At 38.1% G+C, this 25,477-nt stretch overlaps 1 protein-coding gene and 1 long non-coding RNA gene across 2 annotated transcripts; one reads left to right on the top strand and one right to left on the bottom strand.

Moving 5' to 3' along the window:
• Positions 1 to 870: 870 nt before the first annotated feature.
• LOC124290673 lies at positions 871 to 8,112 on the top strand. The gene is made up of 4 exons (XM_046727468.1): positions 871 to 1,032; positions 2,174 to 2,302; positions 6,913 to 7,048; positions 7,952 to 8,112. The coding sequence occupies exons 1-4, from the start codon at positions 871 to 873 to the stop codon at positions 8,110 to 8,112; spliced, it is 588 nt and encodes a 195-aa protein (XP_046583424.1).
• A 4,745-nt stretch (positions 8,113 to 12,857) lies between these two features.
• LOC124290699 lies at positions 12,858 to 25,081 on the bottom strand. The gene is made up of 3 exons (XR_006902009.1): positions 25,070 to 25,081; positions 15,248 to 15,253; positions 12,858 to 13,158 (listed from the first exon to the last, which is right to left on the bottom strand). It is a non-coding gene; the product is annotated as an uncharacterized LOC124290699 (long non-coding RNA).
• Positions 25,082 to 25,477: the final 396 nt, after the last annotated feature.

Below are 25,477 nucleotides of genomic sequence, written 5' to 3'. Positions count from 1 at the left end.
CATGAACTTGGTCTGGAGGTAATTCGGTAGGGTGCATTTTGATAATTAACTACAAATTCTTCCCCTTTCTGCAGTTAACTTGTCGACAATGTTTCAGTCACTGTAACTAAGGATTGCTGTACAATCGGAACAACTGAAAGTGCTCTTCTTCATATTTCTGTATTTCATAAACGCTAACAATTTGTTTTATTGTACAGGTAAATTGTTCACAAGAATGGAAGGATAGGATTACATCAAACCGATTATTCTACTTGTTATTGAATTACCTAGCCATGATATTTTCATGATCTCATTTCAGTAAGTGCAAAGTTCCATTCAACATGGTCAATAACTAACTGTAATATGACAAGTTAATGTCCTGCAGCTGTTCAGTCACAATATATGCATGCCGCAATGTTATTACCTACGAGGTCGAAAATATCAGGGTTCATATTTTTCATACGATGCCCTAGGGCAAAATATCACTTTGTCATGGTGACGCGACGTCATGAACAATGCTATGACGTCACGTTTCTTCTGTGACGTTGCGTTCTACATAAGGCGAAGGCAGGTAGCCAGCCTTTGTTTGAAAGAAGATTTGGGTTTATTTTCTTCAGTTTGACGACTTCGGTAATAAACAGATTATTATATTCGTGACCATATCATACTATATTTAATGCCATAATTAACTGGACTTGAATTTGGCCTAAGAATGATATTTTTTTATCCAAACAGGCTGGCTGAAAACAGTAACCGAAACACGGCAAGACCATGATTACCCGTTAAAATACATCGCCATGGAATAACTATTTTATGTGTTGGCCACAGTAAAACATGGATGTTTACCTTCCTTTGCCCGAGACAATATAATGAATTTGCATTGAAGGAACCATGACTGAGGGAACCACAAAAAGCACGACACAGAAGGAGAGGGCGATGACGCAGGAGAGGGAGGAAGCCATAGCTATGTTCTACTACTTTATTGGGGACGAGGAAACTAGCAGAGATGAGATCATTGACCGGTTCTCCCGAAACAGCCAACATTATGAAAAGGTATGTACAGTCAATGAACACTGACAGAAAAGTAATGATTTCCAAATTGAAGAGGAACACTGTTAATTGATGGACAACCGTATCAACAAAGTGATACATGGATGGACGTATCAAGCAAGTGATACATGGATGGACGTATCACTTGCTTGATAACTGTGTTAGCATGTATACCGAAACGTCGCATCTATTACAATAAACAAGTTGTCTCTATAATGTACATAAACATTTTTCCTCTTCATCATACCAGCTTCTAAATGCCACTTAAAGTAGATTTCCAAATTTAGAAAATATATATGCCATCCTGAGAAACATGAATGCATACTGTGCATACATGTGTAACCCATATATATGTGATTTATGTTTAACACAACAACAAAACGTTGTTGGGTTTCATGGCATAAATTATATCAATCTTAAATCAGAACTCAATTAAATTTTAGGTCGTGCATATTATATATACTGTGCACGCAGAATATTCTCAACGCCATGTCTAGTTTACGAAATACGTACCGGTGAAAGTCCGCTGACTTGGTTGACACATGTCATGGTATCCTAGTTGCGTAGATCGATGCTCAGGCTGTTGATGACTGGATTGTCTGGTCCAGACTCGATTGTTTACACACAACCGCCATTTTGCCGAATATTGCTGAGTGTTGCGTTAAACGACAAAAACTCCAAACAAATACGTCTTGAAATCTTTTTGTTTGTAATTGAGCTGAAGAAAATTTCTGTAAAATCAAAATCAAACAATTGCAAGGGTTAAAGAGGGAAAACTGATTATGAGAAAATATGTACACCAACACTATGCGAAATATGTAGCCTTAGTGTGTAAGCTAATAAATATACGTGGCTCTTTGTTGTTGGCCCAAGGATTTCATAATTCAAATCTTTTCATTTTTTCATTTTCAACATATTATGTAAGGATTAACAAAGAAATATTTAAACCCAAACTAACACAAAGTTGGACGCATTAAAGGATGTGTTAATTGTACCCAATATCACGGTATTACCGGGCTAGCTCTAGAAGTTCTGCAAACATTCTGCATTTCACACTGAAGCGTCATTTCCACTCAGTTTACATTTGAAGTATGTTTGTGTGCAAACAAGAGAGGAATTCTTTCCTCTCCCCTTTTTTGCAAAGGTTATTGCAGCGACGAACAACAACTATGCAACGAAGACTGCACAAACAACTGCGGAGCTGTTTCCTAGCAACAGGAAAGATATTTATATTCTGGATGTGGCTGCCGGAACAGGGCTTTGTGGACAGGAGGTTGGCAGAAAACATATTCTGAACTCTAGTCCGTTTGGCTCAAAAGCGGACCGATGAATTGCAATCTAACTTGAAAACTAATAAACATAAAATACTCAATGAAACACTGATCATAATCAAAACGTCAGACCAACTCTATGAAGCTTTTGCAGAATTTACGTCCTAAAAATAAACAAGTTGTTTAACAAACTGTCATTAAAATATTGACACAGTTCACTATTTGTTACGAGGGAGGAGTGCAGAGAAATGGAAAGCTAGGTGTGCGAGAAAGGATGGAGACGGCACAGCACAGATTAATGAATCAATAGCTTTGTCGGCACTTGTGCATGTGTTTCTAACACCTGGCTGTCCCTTTCCCTGCAATCCTCGCTCGTAAGAAATAGTAAACTGTGTCAAAATTTTAATGATAGTTTGTTAAACAACTTTATTAATTTTAGTACATATATTCTGCAAATAAATCACAGAGTTGGTGTGATGTTTTGATTATGATCAGCGTTTCATTGAGTATTATTTGTTTATTAGTTTTCGAATTAGATTGCAATTCACCGGTCCGCTTTTGAGTCAAACGGACTATATAGTTTGGCATGAAATGCATGTGGACCCGGATTTTTTTAAATATCTCTTCATCGAATGATCCAATCAATCTCAAACTATGCAAGTGGATGTTTTGTCAGACAACCTAATCACATTGTAAATCACCGATTTTATGCATTTGTATTAAAGAATCTGTAACTGTCAACAAAATAAACAGCAGAATGCAGACTGCTTGCAGAGGGTGGGAGCCAATGACCTGTAACAGCGGCAGTGTTGGGTCATAAAGGTAAATGCACGTGCAGTTCATGATAGTCATCTGTGCACTGCACAGTGATAGACCGTTTGAATCATTCACATTGACTACTTCTAGCTGTCATCATGAAAGCTTATTCAGATGATGCTAAACGTTTAATTAGAAATGTGTTTATTTTTTTTTAAAGAGAGCAAACGTAGCAAACCGATTTATAAGGTGTCGGATTACATGAAACGTACAAAGAACATCATGCTAAAAATTGTGAAAAATAAACCAACAACTAATAAACAAAACCTTGTGCAAAAAGGTAGGCATCCAAAGTTAGATTCTTTTGACATCAGGGTCATCAGAGATGTCATTCGCCGGGTATTTGCTAGAAATGAACACCTGTCCACAAGAAAGTTAAAACACATCCTTGCAGAGGATCACGACATTAATGTTTCTAGGTTTATGCTAAGCAAACTACTGCTCAAATTTGGATACAAGTACAAGAAGGTAGCAAACCAGAAACATGTAATGTGTGAGAGATCTGATATTGTGAAAATAAGGTGTAACTATCTGGGAGAAATTAAGCAGGCAAGAGAGGATGGGTTCGAACCTATATATCTGGATGAGACCTGGGTCAATGCAAACCATACTGCTGCCAGACAGTGGCTACCCACTGATCCCAGTGATGGTAGGAAAATACCAACAGGCAAAGGTGAACGTTTTCTCGTTCTTCATGCTGGTTCCCAGCGTGGATTCCTACCTGGGTGTGATCTGGTATTTCGGTCAAAGAGCACAGATGGTAGGGACTATCATACAGAAATGAACTCAACGGTTTTCACACAGTATGTTGAGGAACAATTGTTGCCAGCTCTGCCTTACAAAAGTATTGTTGTCATGGACAATGCTCCCTTTCACAGTGTTCGAGATCCCAACAATAGGTGCCCAACCAATACAAAGAAGTCAGATATGCAGCAATGGCTAACAAATAACAATATACAATTTTCAATTAAGGCCACTAAACCACAGTTGTACTCTTTGATTAAACCTAACAAACCTCCACCCACATATAACATTGACAACATGCTACGCCAACACGGCCATAAGGTCTTGAGATTACCACCGTACCACTGTGATCTCAACCCAATCGAACTTATCTTGGGAGACCTTAAAAGTACAGTGGCCCGGAAAAATCAATCATTCAAGTTGAATGATGTCAAGCAAATTGACAACACTGCTATATGTGACATTGACATTGCACGCTGGCATGCATGTGTTGAACATGTCAAGAAGTTGGAGAAAGAGTACACGCTCACAGATGGCTTGAAGGAGCAAACATTTAATCCAGTTGTCATTCGTCTGGACACTGATGACTCCTCTGTGGAAGAATGGAGTGAACTTGATGAAGTTTAATTCTGTTATTATATTTACAGATAATAATAGTATCCAGCCAGATATGCTCAAAGAAATATAACTTCTTTTAACAATGACAGCACTTACTATTTCCAACGACTTATAGTGTAACATGAAACACTCATTTCACATAAAATTATCATGAAAATATAAATATTAACTATCTATATGCTTAAAGCTATTAGAAATGCATTGCTTAATTTGGAATGTGAACGACATCAAAACATAACACTTTTGTCTTCATTCTCTCTTTTCTTCAATGAGTGTGAAAGATTGTGTGTGCTTGTGTCCGAGGGAAAGGGGCTTTAACAGTTGTTGAGTTCTAACCATAGGTGGTCCGATTAATGATTTAATGTAAATATACTTTCTGTGTTCTTTAAATGCATTTCCACTTAGGTACTGCATAAACAAAATATGACATTAACATTACAAATTTAAAGATTTTAACCTACAGAATAATTCTCACTAATGGGTTTTATGGTTAATGTTGAACAACTCAGAGGAACAAACTCCGTATGATGGTTAACAGTTGGCACCCACCTTACCCTGTTCACGACCTGTGACACCTCTTCATACCTGTCACGTGCATAGCTGACCTACATTGACGAACGTTGACCCAACACTGCCGCTGTTACAGGTCATTGGCTCCCTCCCTCTGCAAGCAATCTGCGTTCTGCTGTTTATGTTGTTGACAGTTACATAGACAGATTCTTTAATACAAATGCATAAAATCGGTGATTTACAATGTGATTAGGTTGTTTGACAAAACATCCACTTGCACAGTTTGAGATCGATTGGGTCATTGAATGAAGAGATATTTACAAAAACCCGGGTCCACATGCATTTCATGCCAAACTATAGTTTAACTTATTGTCATCTACTGCTATTTTATTCTCTGACATCACGTCTATAGTTATTTCTTTGTAGTTAAATTTTAGAAATCTGTGAGGTGCTTGCAGTGTTATAACCACCCCTCAAACTAAAATTCCTGACACAATTTAAAACTCCTTTGACTTTTTACCGTGTATTTGAGACGTGAAAAATACCATTGGTGTCTTGCGTAACAAGCTACATTACAGTTGTGCTTTCTTCTCATGATGTGGCCTTGCCCTTTGTATGCAGTCGCTGACAAACTTTGCAGTCATGCTTCTATATTTTTAATTTACTGAATCAACATAGGGCCATAAGTTAACATTTTATCTGTTAAACCAACGAAAATGGTTTTCTCATTTACGCTTAGATGTAATGGAATGTGCGTAATAAACTAACGCCACACTTCTTCTAGTCAGGGGCGGTGGGGTAGTCTAGTGGTTAAGGCGTTCGCTCCTCACGCCGAAGGCCCGGGTTCGATTCCCCACATGGGTACAATTTGTGAATCCCATTTCTGGTGTCCCCTGCCGTGATATTGCTGGAATATTGCTTAAAACGGCGTAAAACCATACTCCGTCAGTCAGTCAGTCTTCTAGTCAGACAGCGCTTTACGAAACTGGTGCACCTTCTCCATGTATATCTTCCTATGTTATTTCATAGTGAGGTATCACATACAGTGCTCTAGTTTTACAAGGTTTCTAAAAGTGATATTTGATTTCTCTGTACTATACACGACCTCTAAACTTTCATATAGCCCTTATTTTATGATATTTAATATCATCGTGTCTCAACGTTTTGTGAATATGATAAGTTTAGTATTTAATTTTTCAATCTGGTGAAATATTTTGATATCTGTGATGGGATCATATTTTCGTGATATTCTCAATGACCCATACCAGGACCTTACATGTCTTTATATAGATTTTATAATACAAAACATTTTTCAAATAAAAATCGTATATTAGCATTACCTCTATACGTGGCGTGTTTCAAGGTAATGTACAATGCCAAGAATATTCACACAAATGCTCACAGTTTAATTCAAACAATATTTGCACAATGCTACTGTTACATAGCAATACCTGTCCTTACAACTGCATATTGCCGGGCGGCTTGTGGCAGTAATGAAATGTTAAGGTCATTAGTGCAAACATGGTTCCATGACTAACACTATAATACCATTTATTCTGTACCTGTCAACATAATGTACGGTGCTAAGGATATTCATACATATAACACTCACAGTTCAATTCAATTATGGACATGGTGGTTCAATATTAAATATGTCAGACATATCCAATTACATATAATTACATTCACCTGAAGAAGGGGCAAGGAAACGCCCAGGAACACTTGTGTAGAGGATAAAGGAGTTGACACCCATAATATTTTGTCTACTTAACAACAACTTCTACATGCCTCACAAGAACCTCATATCCAATTACGCTATGATGCTTAAAAATACATGTACTGTGATAGTGAAATGCCCATTGTAACTGCCTGAAACCCTGTTTCATTTTCTCCCATCATAATGATGTATTGGGTTTATTTATAGCTCTACTCTCTTGGCTTTCAAAAAATGGATGCCTTGGATCCATCGGAACAAATGCTGGATGAGGCAAGGAAGAAAGGACTGTATGGACGATACTATCTGGACGTTTTAGGAGAAACTACCTTAGACATTGCAAATGGTATGCAGGGGTGGTCTGAATAGGAAACCCAGGTCAACACCGATCTGTTTTTCAAGGGATTATCGAAACCTGGGGATAAAATATCATTAGATATATGCTCACTGAACAGTATTGGTAGCATTTGCTTTGACAACTACGTGGACTACAATCCCATTTTCGTTCTGTTAATGATTCACCTGCCTGGTGGTTTGAAAAATCAGCACAACTGTGGACTTCCCTGTCACCGAAACCGCCATGTCGTTACATACTGTTTAAAGCGGCGTTTCAAGTTAATACCACATGCACTTGACCAAGACGTACGAAATATTATGTGGGATCCATCTGAAGATTCTTAGACAAGATAAACACGCTGTGATATTAAATGGAACACTTTTACCACGTGGGGAGTCCTTGAACTTGGAATGTACTCGCTTTTCACGTTCTATGTGATAATGATTTGGAGATTTTACGTCCGTTTACCGACATGTGTATTTCGCACACGATTATTCAACGCTTTGATCATTTTCAGTCACTTCTCGATATGTATTGCCACATCTGCTTAGAATACTGCATCTCTCTACTTTCAGTAACGTTTTATTGCACATATCATTATTTCAAATTGCCTACTTATAATGAATGAAAAAGGGATATTCCTCTGCAATTAACTTTTTACCTATAATGTGGTAATTGTGATTTTGGAACCCAATTGAGTATTTCTTTGGCATGAACCTTTGCATATTATGTGTTAATTATGACTTAGGAACACAATTCAGTATTCCTTTGAAATAATCGGATTATTAACATGTGTTAAATGAGACTTTGGAACATAATTAAGTATTCCTTTGAAATAAACTGAATATTTTTATGTGTTAATTGTTACTTTGGTTAAATAAATGTGAATATTTATATTACTGTGTGTTTCAGATACGTATGATGCAGTGACAATTTCAGGATTGAGCACGATGGTTCTGAAGAAGTTGCCAATAAACGCAATGGAGGAACTCATCCGCATTGTCAAACCAGGAAAGTATACATCTCCAATCACCTCATTACTCGTGAAGGTCCGCGTCAGAGATGCGGTGTAAAGCAATATTCATTCATTCCACGTAAGAATTGGTCCTCAGAAAGCATTGCTATATCGAAGAGGCGTCTAACGTGATCAGGTGGTAAGGCTCGCTGATTTATTTGATGCATGTCATCGTATCCAGATTGCACAGATCGATGCTCATGATGTCAATCACTGGATTATCTGGCCCAGATTCGAATAATTTTTAGACCGAGGTGATATAGTTGGAACATTGCAGAATGCAGCGTAAAACAACACAGAAACAGAGCAACAAAACAGACCATGAAACATGAAACATCTGCACGATCCCTACTGCGATATCGTAGATTTTTTTGCTGTTGATCGGCAACGGATTTTACTTTTTGTAATTATAATTTATCAAAATTTGTTTTACTGACCTTTGTCTGCAATAATACGAAGTTTAATATAAAGCTTACAAATGCTCCAGTCACAATAAAGCTGAACTACTATCGATATGACTCAACATTTTAACTCACTCACTCAAGTCTTCAAAAGATTCAGCGATTCATAAATCATCATATCAGTAGAAGTATATATTTATAGCGAATATTATGGACAGCATCCTCCTTATTCCTTGTTATACAGCGATGCTCCAATTGAAATGCAACTAGTTATAGGCTAGTAAGGCTAGGGTATTACAATCAATATTATCTTGAAAACATCCATTGTTTAAGGTATTGTTAGATGTTTTAAGGAATATTGATAGAATATTGAATAGTATTTACTAATTATGGTAGAGCTATAGTATATTACGTTGCGGCCCGTGGGATTGACAATAGCGACGGAATCTGTCCACAACATCCAGTCCTGTGGCGGGGTTGTATACCCAAACTGACCACATTTGAACCTCTAGTTGTAGGGTGAATCGCTCAATATCAGAACAGAGCAGAACAGAATCTTATTTCATCAACAGGCCTCTAGCCGTGAATACATATACGTAAATTGATGGATAATACCTAATGTATTTCATTTAGATTTGTGTTTCTTGTCAACAAAGTATAAAAATAGACATAAATCCTTGATGATATTAACATTTTTACTCTGTAATATAGATATAAAATTAATAATTGATGGACATTTACTAAAATATTTTGATATGTATTTATTCTGATATGAAAATATGCATCACAGATATAAAACACATGCCATTCATCTTCAACAAGAATGATACCCTTTAATTTGCAAAACAGGCAATGCCTTTCATTATACAACAATAATGTATCTACCAGTTTCAACTGCTAGTTTAAAAATAACTACACCGAAATCGGGCATATATAATTTTTAAATATTGAGGGATATCGTTATTTATCCAGTAGCTCCCTACATTTAATAAAGATTTGAATTGCTTATAGTGAAAACAGTTATGGCTGCTATCCAAATGATTTAATAAATATTTTGTGATCACCAATTTCCTGGCTTATCCAAACAAATCCAAAACCAAATTGAAAAAGGATATTTTAAATTTTAGTTGCCCATGACTTTCGTCCTACCATGTCTAAAGATAATAGCATAAAATAACAGTGTTTTGGTAATCTATAGTCAGGCATGTTTAGAAGTCTGCACCAGTATTTCACTGCACTGGTTGTATAAATAAACTGTAAAGGCACTCTTCCACATTCACCCAAGGCCATTTTGTTACAGTTGGATTTTCCAAGTTTCAAAACATATTTACAAAATTTAATATGGACAGATTCAATAGTATTACAGTAGGATGTGCCCCAGATTTCAGACCCATAACATAGAATGGGTGATATCATACAATCAAAAATCTTAAATAGATCTGTAGAATTAATGCAGCCAAGTTTCCTTTGGACATTTTTTAACAGAGAATATTGCCTTATTAGCTTGTGATGCAAGGCAAGATGTAGCTTTACTCCAATACCTAATAGTTTAGGAGTGAACATAATTCCAAGGTACTTGTAAAATGATACAGTGTCAGTAACATTACCATTTTATAACCAGTTTTCAATATCATTACCATTACGTTTCCCAAGAATAGAAATCAATTGACAAGGATAGTTAATAACCGCGCGCTTTGTCGTACATTATTAAGATATGGCAATTTGGGCTCCCTCCTTGAGGGGCGATGGGGTAGCCCAATGGTTAAAGCGTTCGCTCGTTACGCCGAAGGCCCGGGTTCGATTCCCTGCATGGGTACATTGTGTGAAGCCCGTGTCCCCCGCATTGATATTGCGGGAATATTGCTTAAAGCGGCGTAAACCCAACTCACTCACTCATTCATCTTCCTTGAACAAAACAGAAGCAAAGCCATCTATCAAGTCCAGCCGTTAAATGTCACCCACTCACTCGTCTTCCTTTGAACAAAACAGCAGTAAAGCCAACTATCAAATCTAGCTATTAAATGTCCAAATGTTTCTCATCATCAATGTAATTTGTCCTCTCCCGTCGTCCTTGCAGGTGGCTACGTCATCAATACGGCATTCTACAACCTGTTCACTGAAGACGGCGATGTGAAAGCCGTGATACTGAGAGAAAACATGAAGACCCTGGAATCCCACGGGAGGTGGAAGCAGGTGGAACTCGTACGTTTCCCTGACGTCATCAGTGGAAGCGAAGGGGGCGTGTCAGTTCACAGAGTCCTTACTTGACCACATTGTCCTCTCGGCTCTGTTGTCAACACACTTTTACATTTCCTTGCTCAATTGCTATATAAATTGACATTATTTCCCCTTATATGATTTATATATACACTTTTACATTTCCTTGCTCAATTGCTATATAAATTAACATTATTTCCCCTTATATGATTTATATATACACTTTTACATTTCGCGCCTAAATGCTATATAAATTGACATTATTTCCCCTTATGTGATTTATATATACACTTTTACATTTCGCGCCTAAATGCTATATAAATTAACATTATTTCCCCTTATATGATTTATATATACACTTTTACATTTCGCGGCTAAATGCTATATAAATTAACATTGTTCAACCTTATATGAATTAATAATACACTCTCTGAAATGAGCATTGCATCTTTATTGTTTGTCTTCTACACATGGGTATCGTTACTCTGATGAAAAAAAACATTTGAAGAATCCAAGGATGGGTTGCCGAATTCCAGATTTGGTGAGTGAGTGAGTCTAGTTTTACGACACTCAGCAATATTCCAGCTATATGGCGGCGGTCTGTAAATAATCGAATCTGGACCAGACATTCCAGTCATCAACAGCATGAGCATCGATCTGCGCAACTGGGAACAGATGACATGTTTTAACCAAGTCAGCGCGCCTGACCACCCGATCCCGTTAGTCACTTTTTACAAGCATGTGAGTGAGTGAGTTTAGTTTTACGCCGCACTCAGCAGCATCATTCCTGCTATATGGCGGCGGTCTGTAAATAATCGAGTCTGGACCAGACATTCCAGTCATCAACAGCATGAGCATCGATCTGCACAACTGGAAACCGATGACATGTGTCAACCAAGTCAGCGAGTCTGACCACCCGATCCCGTTAGTCGCTTCTTACGACAAGCATAGTCGCCTTTGTGGCAAGCATGAGTTGCTGAAGACCTATTCTACCTCGGATCTTCACGGGTCTACAACAAGCATGGATTACTGAAGATCAAATATTCTAGCCCAGAACTTCACGGGTATCCAGATTTCATCTTCACGGTCTTCACGGACTATAGATTACCAATTACTTGTAATAACTATTAGATACAATGAATTCTATTGTAAAGATTATACTTCAACTAGTCGTAAGTGAAAGTGATTGTACTATTTCCATCGACTAAATAGTGCCGAAAGTATACAGCAACCGTCACCATGAAACATTACTCGTGAAGATCGCGAAGATCCACGTCAGAATTGGTCTTCAAAACCGCTTATGGTAAGAGGCGATTGACGGAATCGGCTGGTCAGGTTCGCTGATTTGGTTGAAAATATCATGCCGGTAAACGTGGTTATCCAACGTGGAACTGACTAAGAAACCCCAGTCCATTTGTTAGAATCTGAATGAGTAGTGGGGTATGCAGAGGTGTAGCTACCATTATAAAAAAAGCCTGGGCTTACAAATGATTGCTGCTAAGAAGGATGGGCAAGCCCTAAATACTATCTAAATATAAAGCTTTGCAACCTATCGGGCTTAGGCTGGATTTACACAACGTCCGCATTTTTTTGACGCATGCGTTACCGAGTGCGTATTTTCCAATACACTAGGTGCGATAATCTGCGATATAAGACGGATGAATATAAGATGGAGGAAAAATCCTAGCATCGCTGGCAGTTTCTGTGCATGAGGAAGAGAACAAAACACGGAGATGGTGGGTACATCCCTTAAACCAACAAAGATTACTTGAAGGAGCCTATAATCGTCTTATAAGGGAATGATTAGGGAATTAAATAACATCAACCTTTTATGTGTTTTCGAAATATTGAACTAAAAGTATGTAGAAAATATTTACTTTCATACCAACATTGTTCTCTCATACACTCAGGCATTACAAATTCCACATATATAGAATTTGAGCAGTACTAACTTCCCTGGTGAACATAGTTCTGAGGGTTCTGTTGACGTGAACAAAATTGAGCCTCATGAAATATCTGGGCAATTTTATTTTTCATAAGAATTTAAAAACATCTTGAAGTAGCTTGTTCTGAGAATGAAATTTATCAAAGGTTTGTCATATTATTGTATATGTTATGCACAGACAGGCGCAGAAACACATTAAAAATAATATCTCATCAAAAACACAGCCTGTCTGCAATTGGAATAGCGTATGTTTATCGAAAGATGAGGAAATAACCTTACCTGATTGTCAACGTGTTGGGCAAATACCTTATTGGAATGACGTCATCAGGGGAATTCCTCATGCGAGTTCATTTGCGTTGCGTCAAAAATAGGAGGCCTACCTATCTAAATCGCTTCGGATCGCAACGCATGCAAAATTCGCACCTAGTGTACTGTCTAAATGGAAAATGTACTGCTTGCGTTTTTTCGGACGCAACGCATGACGCAACGCAGAGAAAATCGGACGTAGTGTAAATCCAGCCTTACACGAAAAGAAACGCGCCTGATATAGATGGGGCAACAACGATTAACCACTCATGTTAAAACATGTTGAAATATACACATATTGAATGCTTTACGGTAATGACATATAATACACTTTCTTGCATAACCACGTACTTCCATTTCCACATACATGTATATCACATGGACATAATACATGAATGTTGAGAGAATAAACATGTGTTGTTTATGAATATGCCAATGAAGTAACAGAACTATTATACAGATTCTTATCGTAATATTCATATATTTATTAACGAAAGTAACGAGTTATGCCAAGTCATATTGGTTTTCAGGTGAGTCAGGAACCGGTGTGTGTGTGTGTGTGTGTGTGTGTGTGTGTGTGTGTGTGTGTGTGTGTGTGTGTGTGTGTGTGTGTGTGTGTGTGTGTGTGTGTGTGTGTGTGTGTGTGTGTGTGTGTGTGTGTGTGTGTGTTTTGCTGGGGGGTATTGGTGCCATATCCGAATTGGCCTCTCGTATTCCTAGTTTCTGGATATTAATGCATATAAGGCATGTACATTTGTCAAGAAACTCCTCACTTATGATTTAATGTTTGTTCTTTGCCTTCTCTCCCTTCCAACTTTCAGGGTCAGCTATATTTCACATTAGTAGGAGTGGCATGTTTGTGAAGATCTAGTGTCGTTGTCAATGTTATTCATAACCGACCATTTACCAAAATAGGAGGTTTCCAAGAAGTGTCTGCGTGCGCGCGCGCGTGCCTGCGTGCCTACGTGTGTCTGACTTGAATCAAAGTTTGATGATATATCAGGGCATATCATTGGGTACAACTGTATTGCTTGCCGACCGATTCCAGTCAGGCCATTATAGTAAGCCGATCAGGTTTCAGGATGACCAAAGTTTTTCAAAACGAGATCCCGCCATCTTCTGTCGATACACTTTGTTAAACTCCTCACACTGTCGATCCGTGAACCAATTTTTCCAATCTCCAACTATGCCTGAAAGGAAGTAAGTGGAAAAAATACACAATTCATCATTGTTATGTATTAACATGCATTGAGTTTACGCTTTTTTTCGCGAAACAGAAAAAAACCCCGCAAACACTTTCTAATAGAAAGCACACCAGTATTTGATACAAAGAAGAGATCTGTTCACAAAAAAACTTGTAACAGACTGTTGCCTTGAAGTAGTAAGTATGTAAGTCCAGTCGGCAATATTTCACCAATACTCTGGCTGGAAAGTGTTGACATCAGGATTGCCTCCTAATCAGATATCGGTTTCCCGGTAGTGTTGACACATTCCAGATTCAGTTCATTGCTCCAGGCAGAGTTAGGGGAATAAAAGCCACGAAATCATGTTCTTAACCATTAGAAAACTGTCATGGTCTCACACATGTAACAGGTTTATAATCAGTCTAATTAAACTTAGGCTCAGTATTATTCGTTACACTGCTATACTGAGTCTAACAAAACATTGTAGAAGGTCGCGTGAGCTAACCTTTTGGACTGACCAATCAGAACACAGCTTACCAAATCGCGAAAGTTAACATTCGCACATACCGTTTGAACCTTTACCTAAAAAACTCGAACGATTCCGAATGCTATTTTCCGCACGATCGCTTCCGAGTGATACACGCAATGAGTAAAAACTCGCTGAAAATAGCGTTTTTGTCAATATTCAAGCAGAGACCATATCTATTATATGGTCTCTGATTCAAGGATGTCATCTTGCAAAAATATAAGCAAATAGTAACCATGTCATTAGAAACCCATAAGCGTATATACTGCAGGTCAAACATCTGTGTTTTAAGCGGATTTGCGTTTGTTGATAGATTTGTGTCAGCGACCAGGGAAGATAAAATTCAAAAACCGTTTTGTAAGTCCCGCCGAATCCAAACAAGTAGTCGTTGTCCGATTGGTTAAATCCGTTCTTCCGACTCGCGTTTGATTGTACGGTCATAGGTCGCTCAAAAGTTAGCTGACGCGACCTTCTACAAGGTTTTGTTAGACTCAGTATAGCAGTGTAACAAATAATACTGAGACTAAGTTTACTTAGACTGGTTTATAACTGAACTATGGGAGTCAGTCTTAGCGCTACGCATGTAACAGGTCAATGTAAAGCTGTGGAGTTACGACTGTCTTAGCGCTACGCATGTAACAGGTCAATGTAAAGCTGTGGAGTTACGACTGTCGTAGCGCTACGCATGTAACAGGTCAATGTAAAACTGTGGAGTTACGACTGTCGTAGCGCTACGCATGTAACAGGTCAATGTAAAACTGTGGAGTTACGACTGTCGTAGCACTACGCATGTAACAGGTCAACGTAAAATTGTGGAGTTACGACTGTCGTAGCACTACGCATGTAACAGGTCAATGTAAAAATATGGGTGCGGAGCTGTTTCCAAGCAACAGAAAAGATGTTCATATTCTGGATGTGGCTGCCGGAACAGGACTTTGTGCAGAAAAGGTAAAGGTTGGCAGACAAATATACTATATGTGTTTCTCAATTTACATCAACTTCCCTACTGAATCAGCTGCATTCGTCACGTGCAGACTCGGCCGTCTATGTTCCCTGCCTGTTTCTGGTGTCAGTGAACTGCATGATACATGAAATGTTCAGTCTTTTTGAACCGTAATTCCCCAGTAAGGATGGAGGCTGTCACCTAGGAAATATACATCATGTGTTTGACCAATTTCCGGGTGTTATTGAGTATTTGAAACACGGGAATTCATTTGGAACCGACGGCATTGAAGTTTATCGACATTGTAAACACAAAAATAAACCAAATGTCCACACACGTTTTTCTGTTTGCACGCATTGACATCGAGTACGGGAACAGTAGTGAAGTGTCATCAGCTGGCCGTTTCGGCTGTCTCCCATGGTAGCATCTGGATCTGCTCATTTGTGACGTCATTCGGACTTTACGCCACAATATGATTTGAACGACGTCACCACTGCTGACGACGTAACAATACAATGGTGTGTGCGATGTTTGCACCTACTGATACGCAGCAAATGGTCTGGGAATCGAATACCATTCGATCATGTTTTTCAACCAATCAGATTAAAGAACACAGTGACTTTTGGTTTACAATTTGACGAGTGCTAGCTGCTGTGATGGTGCCCTTTGAGAGAATCTCTGGTCTGTGGTGCACGAGAGACTCATCAACCTTGCCACCTGTCAACACATCTCAAGTTCTCGTGAAAATCGGGATGAAAATGAGTCTGTCACGGTGAAGATTCAGATCAGAAGTGGTCTTAACATGTTCAGCTGTAAAGATTCGGATTGGAATTGGTTTTCAACAGCCCATGTTTGTCTAACAGGAGACAAGATCGATGGAAGGGATCAAGCTCGCTGAATCGGTGGATTACAATCGCTTAGATCGATCTTCACATTGCCAGTCACTTGAGGCTCTCATCTCAGTCATAAGAGGCGATTAACGGGATCGGGTGGTCAGGTCTGTTGACTTGGTTGACACATGTCATCGTATCCCAGTGTAGATCAATGCTGATGATGTTGTTGATTGGATTGTCTGGTCCAGACTCGATTATTACATACGGCCGTCATGTAGATGGAATATTGCTGAGTGCGGCGTTAAGCATCGAACAAACATTTCAAAACTGTTACGGTAAATTAAACTTATACCATAATTGTTAAAATATTGAGAAGGAAAATACAGGCCAAAAATCAATAGCTTTTTCTTAAAAAATTCAAGATATCACTACGACATGTATACACACTGGCATTTTAGAAAGTGATATCATTACGAAAAAAACAACTTACACCATGATTGCTAAATAGTGAGACTTCATAATGTCTTGAATGCATTGCCTGTTCTTGTAAAAAACATTGTGATGTACTGAGTATATTTTACAGCTTTACTCTCATGGCTTTCAAAAAATGGATGCCCTTGATCCGTCGAGCAGAATGTTGGATGAGGCAAGGAGGAAAGGCCTGTACGGTCGATACTTTATCGAAGCTTTAGGAGAAGATGCCCTGATCATTGCAAACGGTAAATAGTGGTCCATTCTAAACAGTACCTCACACGAAACCATGCTCTTCCAGATGATTTACCGCAGGTGAAGATTAAATTATGTTCAAGAGCACGTTTTCAACACAACATTAAGCGAAAATACCGCATGTTAGTTAGTGAGTGAGTGAGTGACTGAGTGAGTATGGTTTTACGCAGTTTTAAGCACTATACCAGTAATATGAATAGGAGATTGGTCTCCAATTAATAACATTACCATTATTAGACAGCTCGGTTTCAGACGGCAGTGCTCACTCGGGTTTGCTACGTCACAAAGGCATTGTAAACTCTTTAATGACGGCTCTCATTTAGGATAAGGATATTTTTCATAAGTTGTTCATGCGAACAACGGATGTTCTTGAGTGACCGATAACCCATACCAAAAAGAAAATTTCGTTTTGCCATCTTTTAGCAGTTGTCAGTTGAAGAGGGCCCATATTTGCTTATTAACAACGAAATCAATTGATTTTCCAACTTACCGAGCTGTAAGTTTACGCACCTACGCGTATTGAACTTGATGCTCTTTTTGATCGCTGCATGTGCATTTATAAATGTATGTGGGTTAAACATCGTAGGTGTTGCGATATTTTGTTCCATGTTTATAGTCCAATATGTATCAATACATTGAGTATTTACATATATTGCCATGCAGTATTATAAGTATATGTTTCAGATACATATGATGCAGTCACAATATCAGCGATGAGCTCTATGGTGATGATAAAGCTGCCCATAGAAGCACTTGAAGAGCTCATCCGCATTGTCAAGCCAGGAAAGTATGGAGCAATGATCACGTTAAACTTACCTGTGCACACCGGGTTTCATCTGTATACACGCAGTAACATATTAAGGTCAATGAATACGTAATAATATAAGCAGAGAAGAGAACAATAACACAATACTAACGTTTACATAATATGTAGCTAGTTGTCTCACCAGTCATCATATGTATAACCGATGGGTAACCGATACGTTTGGGGGACGCTAGTTAATGGTTGACTACAGTCCTCATATAAAAGTCATATTAAAAATAGTTTGAAGAAATGTCAGTTTTGAATAAAAGCGACAAAAACATTTCTATAATCAGAAGAAATATCAGGTAAAATCCAAGTTCATCGTTCAAGTTTATCTACATCACGAGCGTGCGTTTATGAACCACTATCAAATATCATTACACAAATGCTTTTTAGAAAGTGGTCAAATGTAACATGTTTTGTTTGGGATTACACTTATGTGGCCTCAAATCCCAGAAGGGCCACCAAGAGTTCTATATTTTTAACTCACAAAGTATAATCCCAAATGTATCCTATGATACACTGAATTGTTGGCGTAAATGTCAGCATATCCTGCCTCCACCTGTGTCATTCACCAGATACACTTGTAGAGGTAAGTATTTGTTCACCTGGTCTAAAACAGGACAGTTGCTATTTTTCTATGTTACGAATTCCATGATACATACTTTTGAAATTATGAAAACTCATAAAAACTACCTTAAAACATTTAAGGAGGCCGTGAATGCTGTAACAATGAACTCAAGAGTGTTAAGGTGGTTTCCGAAATTTTCATATAAAAAAATATTTTATTATTATTTATTATATATTTTTACATATAAAAAATTGTTAAATGAGTCTGAAACTGCTGAATAATTTAAATGACGGGGAAGTGAAAAAGCGACATACATACTCGATCAATATAACAAACGATATTGTACAGATAATATGTAAAAAATTAAACATAAAAACAGCATTTGTATCATTTTCTAGGCGAGGCTGACTACTTTTAGAACGCCCCTCGTATTCAAGACAGAACATGAACAACTTTGTTATTCGTATGATTATTGGGTCATATATTTAGTTTCTTTACAATGGAACTCAAGGTTGCCTGCGTATTTCAAAAATGGTGCTTTACATGCATACGCCTGTAGCATGTAGTATGTAATTGTAGCCGTTGTAGCTTTGATAGTATACCATTGAAGTTGTTGTAGTTCTCGACGGTTGTAGTTCTTGCAGCCGCTGTAGTTTCCATAGTAAGCCAGTAGCGCAGTTGTAGTTCTGCAAACAAACCTTTTCTAAGTTCATGTTCAGTACATATCTCTTGCTGTGACAACTGGAGCTATAAAATGCCATTTTCTGTGAATCAACCTTTTGTCGATGATGTGACTTTCGAAGATGACTTGTAATCCTATGCCGATTGGAAATAAGAATAAATGCGTCCGCAGCTGATCGAGTATTATTTGAAAAGTTGTTTGTACAAGATATTAAGAAAATGTTCTATAAGTGTACATGTATATGAAAGCATATTGGATTTGGATGTTAAACTACTACCATCAATTTGTCTGAGGCCCGCGGAAATGAGATGCAACTAGAAATTATACTCACTTTTAATGTAACCGAACGAATTAATTCTTGAACTGAATAAGGCCACTAAAAACACAAACTTCCCGTATTCTGATCTTAGACTCTCCATTAAACAATATGTATGGAAGCCGTACCTTTTAGCATTCCTTGCAACAGTCAAATAACAATCCATTACATTTTCCTTGAATGTGTTGATTTCGCACTTGTCATAGCAACAGTCAAATAACAATCCATTACATTTTCCTTGAATGTGTTGATTTCGCACTTGTCATAGCAACAGTCAAATAACAATCAATTACATTTTCCTTGAATGTGTTGATTTCGCACTTGTCCTAGCAACAGTCAAATAACAATCAATTACATTTTCCTTGAATGTGTTGATTTCGCACTTGTCATAGCAACAGTCAAATAACAATACATTACATTTTCCTTGAATGTGTTGATTTCGCACTTGTCATAGCAACAGTCAAATAACAATACATTACATTTTCCTTGAATGTGTTGATTTTGCACTTGTCCTAGCAACAGTCAAATAACAATCCATTACATTTTCCTTGAATGTGTTGATTTTGCACTTGTCCCAGCAACAGTCAAATAACAATCAATTACATTTTCCTTGAATGTGTTGATTTCGCACTTGTCCTAGCAACAGTCAAATAACAATCCATTACATTTTCCTTGAATGTGTTGATTTCGCACTTGTCATAGCAACAGTCAAATAACAATCCATTACATTTTCCTTGAATGTGTTGATTTCGCACTTGTCATAGCAACAGTCAAATAACAATCCATTACATTTTCCTTGAATGTGTTGATTTCGCACTTGTCCTAGCAACAGTCAAATAACAATCAATTACATTTTCCTTGAATGTGTTGATTTCGCACTTGTCATAGCAACAGTCAAATAACAATCAATTACATTTTCCTTGAATGTGTTGATTTCGCACTTGTCCTAGCAACAGTCAAATAACAATCCATTACATTTTCCTTGAATGTGTTGATTTCGCACTTGTCCTAGCAACAGTCAAATAACAATCCATTACATTTTCCTTGAATGTGTTGATTTTGCACTTGTCCCAGCAACAGTCAAATAACAATCCATTACATTTTCCTTGAATGTGTTGATTTCGCACTTGTCATAGCAACAGTCAAATAACAATCCATTACATTTTCCTTGAATGTGTTGATTTTGCACTTGTCATAGCAACAGTCAAATAACAATCCATTATTTTCATTTTGTTGATTTCCTTGTCATAGCAATGTAACAATCACTATAACAATCCATTACATTTTCCTTGAATGTGTTGATTTCGCACTTGTCATAGCAACAGTCAAATAACAATCCATTACATTTTCCTTGAATGTGTTGATTTCGCACTTGTCATAGCAACAGTCAAATAACAATCCATTACATTTTCCTTGAATGTGTTGATTTCGCACTTGTCCTAGCAACAGTCAAATAACAATCCATTACATTTCCTTGAATGTGTTGATTTTGCACTTGTCATAGCAACAGTCAAATAACAATCCATTACATTTTCCTTGAATGTGTTGATTTCGCACTTGTCCTAGCAACAGTCAAATAACAATCCATTACATTTTCCTTGAATGTGTTGATTTCGTACTTGTCATAGCAACAGTTAAATAACAATACATTACATTTTCCTTGAATGTGTTGATTTCGCACTTGTCCTAGCAACAGTCAAATAACAATCCATTACATTTTCCTTGAATGTGTTGATTTTGCACTTGTCATAGCAACAGTCAAATAACAATCAATTACATTTTCCTTGAATGTGTTGATTTCGCACTTGTCCTAGCAACAGTCAAATAACAATCCATTACATTTTCCTTGAATGTGTTGATTTTGCACTTGTCATAGCAACAGTCAAATAACAATCCATTACATTTTCCTTGAATGTGTTGATTTTGCACTTGTCCTAGCAACAGTCAAATAACAATCCATTACATTTTCCTTGAATGTGTTGATTTTGCACTTGTCATAGCAACAGTCAAATAACAATCCATTACATTTTCCTTGAATGTGTTGATTTCGCACTTGTCATAGCAACAGTCAAATAACAATCAATTACATTTTCCTTGAATGTGTTGATTTTGCACTTGTCCTAGCAACAGTCAAATAACAATCCATTTTTCCTTGAATGTGTTGATTTGCACTTGTCCTAGCAACAGTCAAATAACAATCCATTACATTTTCCTTGAATGTGTTGATTTTGCACTTGTCATAGCAACAGTCAAATAACAATCCATTACATTTTCCTTGAATGTGTTGATTTCGCACTTGTCATAGCAACAGTCAAATAACAATCAATTACATTTTCCTTGAATGTGTTGATTTCGCACTTGTCATAGCAACAGTCAAATAACAATCAATTACATTTTCCTTGAATGTGTTGATTTTGCACTTGTCATAGCAACAGTCAAATAACAATCAATTACATTTTCCTTGAATGTGTTGATTTTGCACTTGTCATAGCAACAGTCAAATAACAATCCATTACATTTTCCTTGAATGTGTTGATTTCGCACTTGTCAGCAACAGTCAAATAACAATCCATTACATTTTCCTTGAAATCTGTTGATTTCGCACTTGTCATAGCAACAGTCAAATATCAATCCATTACACTTTCCTTGAATGTATTGATTTCGCACTTGTCATACAGCGTTTTCATGATAATGTTCATATCTTTTTACCACATCTAATTTTTGACGAAATGAAACTACCAGGCGTCATTAAAAAGGGTCAAAAGATATATAGCACATGTAAAGAAACGTTTCTCTGAAATAATACAATTAAGAGTGTCATCATAATGTTTAATGTGTTGACAAACGTGACACATCGTGACATACAGACAAAAAGTTCAAACAGCACCAGCAAATATCAGTTGTACAGACCAACCCCCCAAAAATGAAACTGACAAACATGAAGCAATCGGTCATTCAATATCTTGTGTACCCTCCAGGGCATAGATTTTCGAAGCTCTCTTGGCGCTAAGATAGTCGTAAGTGCCATACATTAACATTAACTTACGAGAGCTTCGAAAATTTAATTCCTTGCGCGTCCAAGACACAGATACACCCTGTTTTCATGCTCCTTATGAAGTTCGTAAAGAAAGCTTGCGGAATCTACTAAAGCTCTGCGGAGTCCTGGGAGATCCACTGCTGCTGGGTGACGTGTGTACACATCGACCGAGTTCATCCCAGTCATGCTCAATTGGGTTGAGGCCTGCTGAGCATGCTCGTCACTCCATCTGCTCTACACCCTGCTGCCTACGAAATTCCGTGACAACCCTATGAGGCCTAGTGTTGTCGTCTTGCAGTAAAGAGGGTCGACTATAAAAGCCATGCATAGCTTGCAGGAATGGTACAGCTACAGGAGCCAGAATCTCGTCCCGATAACGCTGTCCAGTAAGATTACGTCGGCCACGTGCATTGGGGTACGTCCAGTAGGAGTTATCCTTGCCCAAACCATGACCGACATCCCGCCAAATCGGTTATGCGTGGCCACAGTGCATCTGTGATTCGCTCTCCATTGCCACGATAAATCCTCTGTCGACAATCATATCTTTCTCTCTGACGATCTGCTGCGTTAAGGAATCTGTCACGTAACGCAGTGTTCTCCGACGGTTATGACTCTGGGGCGATCCGTGCATATTCCACGGAACCATTAGCTTGAAATCTCTGCCACAGTCTACCAATATCATTCTAACTCACATTAAAGCGGACAACACCCTGCCGTTGGTTTGACCAGATTCCAAAAGGCCTATAGTCTGACCCCTTTCAGCAAGTGTCAAAAAACGTCTCATGTTAAGCTGCGATTTCAAACAGGTACCTGAACAGTGAACGACAGTGACAAAAGCATCAGTGCATGTGTATTGTCCTCCAATTTCCAGGGATAGAGCGACTTGCATCCCTTGCAATAGTCAAATAACAATCAAGCACATTTTCCTTGAATGTGTTGATTTTGCACTTATCATACAGAGTTTTCATGATAACTTTTTACAACATCTAATTTTTAAAGAAATCAAACTAAATTTATATGACGTGAGGATCCGAGTTAGCATCAACCGATGTGCTTCGTGAGAAGCGACTAAAGGGGTCTGTGGACTTGGACTTGTCATCGTATCAAAATTGCGTAGACTGTTGTCATGTAACTGGAAAATTACTTAACGCAAATGAATATATGGATAAATAAATAAATGTGTGAGTGAGTGAATAAATAAACAGACACTTGTTAAGATGTGCTGTGATCATTTGATGACAAGTTACTATTGATATGATGATGGTGTCGCCTGGCTTGAATCATCTACTACATTGATACTGGGTAATGTTACAAAAACAAGTACGATTCATACATTGGGCCTGTGCTAAACATATTGAAAGTTTGGTTTTACCATAGTGATCCCACACCTGACACTATGATACACACGTTTAATTTTCTACCATGATGCTGTAAAGGCTAGGTCGCATTCCTGTGGGCTATGAATCACGACTTGGCAGCATTTAAAGGCATGTGTCAACATAAATCATCCTTTCTATATGTTACGACACCAGCTTGGATGTAACTAAAATGTGATACTTGCAAATGTGAAATATGTCTAACGGTATTAATCTCGAAATGAATTAGTTCTGTGTAACGTGCAGTGCTGTGTTGCCCTCCCAGGGGCGGTGGGAAGCCTAGTGGTTGACGCGTTCGCTCGTCACACCGAAGACCCGGGTTCGATTCCGTATAATGTGTGAAGCCCATTTCCGGTGTCCCCCCGCTGTCATATTGCTGTCATATTGCTACAACCCAACTCACTCACTCATTGTAACCTTGATCCAGACAAGGGTTCAATATCCTGTACAACCTTGCTACTCATAAACTGAACCATTGAGTGCAGGCTGCAGAAGCTGCGTCTGTGTGCATTCACCAACCACGGAATGAGGGAGGGTCGGGAGTAGTGGTGTAAAACTAAACTCACTCACTTACTCACTCACTAAGGCTCCTATCGCAAAGGTTATCGAAACGCACATGCGTTAACATTTGACTTACGATCGATGTAGCTCTAAGAGTGGTTTGTGGACCGGATCACAAAAGCATATTAATATATATATATATACAGATGGAAAAAGTATCGCAACACGCAAGTTTTATGACAGGACCTATATTCAATCACAGTTTTTATGTTATTTGCGTCTTCACAGGAAATTATTATATAACCAAAGTGCTAAAAATGACTTTACATTAACACAAAAGCCAACAATAAAAAAATGTGAATGGTATAATTTGATTGAACATGGGTCGTGTATAACAACTGAAATTAAGATAACACAATGTGTCAATAAAAGTATGGTCATCCCAAAGGGTAACACGATGCATTTTCCTAATTCATACACCCAAGGTTTCTAGTTTCGTCCTCATTCAGTGCACAAAACGCTGAATCCGATGTTGGGACAACCTGTTCCATTCTTGGTGCAATGTTTGCTCTAATTCATCAATATTTTGGACTGTCGGATCTCTCTGACGAACCTTACGACCCTGAATGTCCCAAACATGCTCGACAAATCACGGTTTCTGGCTGGCCATGGAAGGGTGGTAATGACTTCTTTATGCAGGAAAACACGACTGTGCGTGTGCAGTGTGGCCTAGCGTTGTCATCCACAAAGAGTGGCCATGGCCATGTTAATAGGGGATGATTGTCAAAATGAGGCACCACATGCCTCCTCAAGGTTTCCTCTTGGTATCTATGTCCATTAAGATTTCCTCTCACTGTGACAAGCTGAAGTTTGCAGTCATACGACACACAACCCCATACCATCAAGGATACTCCGCCGAATGGAACTTCTTCCAGGATGTTCCTTTGAGCCACTGCCGTTTTAACATTGGACTTGTTGCGAAGGGACATAACCGAACACGTCTAAGAAGGGCTGCGTCATGTCTAGTTTATATATTGCGTGGTCTGCCTGAACG

Source organism: Haliotis rubra, unplaced genomic scaffold, assembly GCF_003918875.1.
Source record: "Haliotis rubra isolate DU_JTF1 unplaced genomic scaffold, ASM391887v1 Scf470, whole genome shotgun sequence".
Classification (NCBI taxonomy): Eukaryota; Metazoa; Mollusca; class Gastropoda; order Lepetellida; family Haliotidae; genus Haliotis; species Haliotis rubra.
This window is presented reverse-complemented; position numbering and strand designations above follow the sequence as displayed.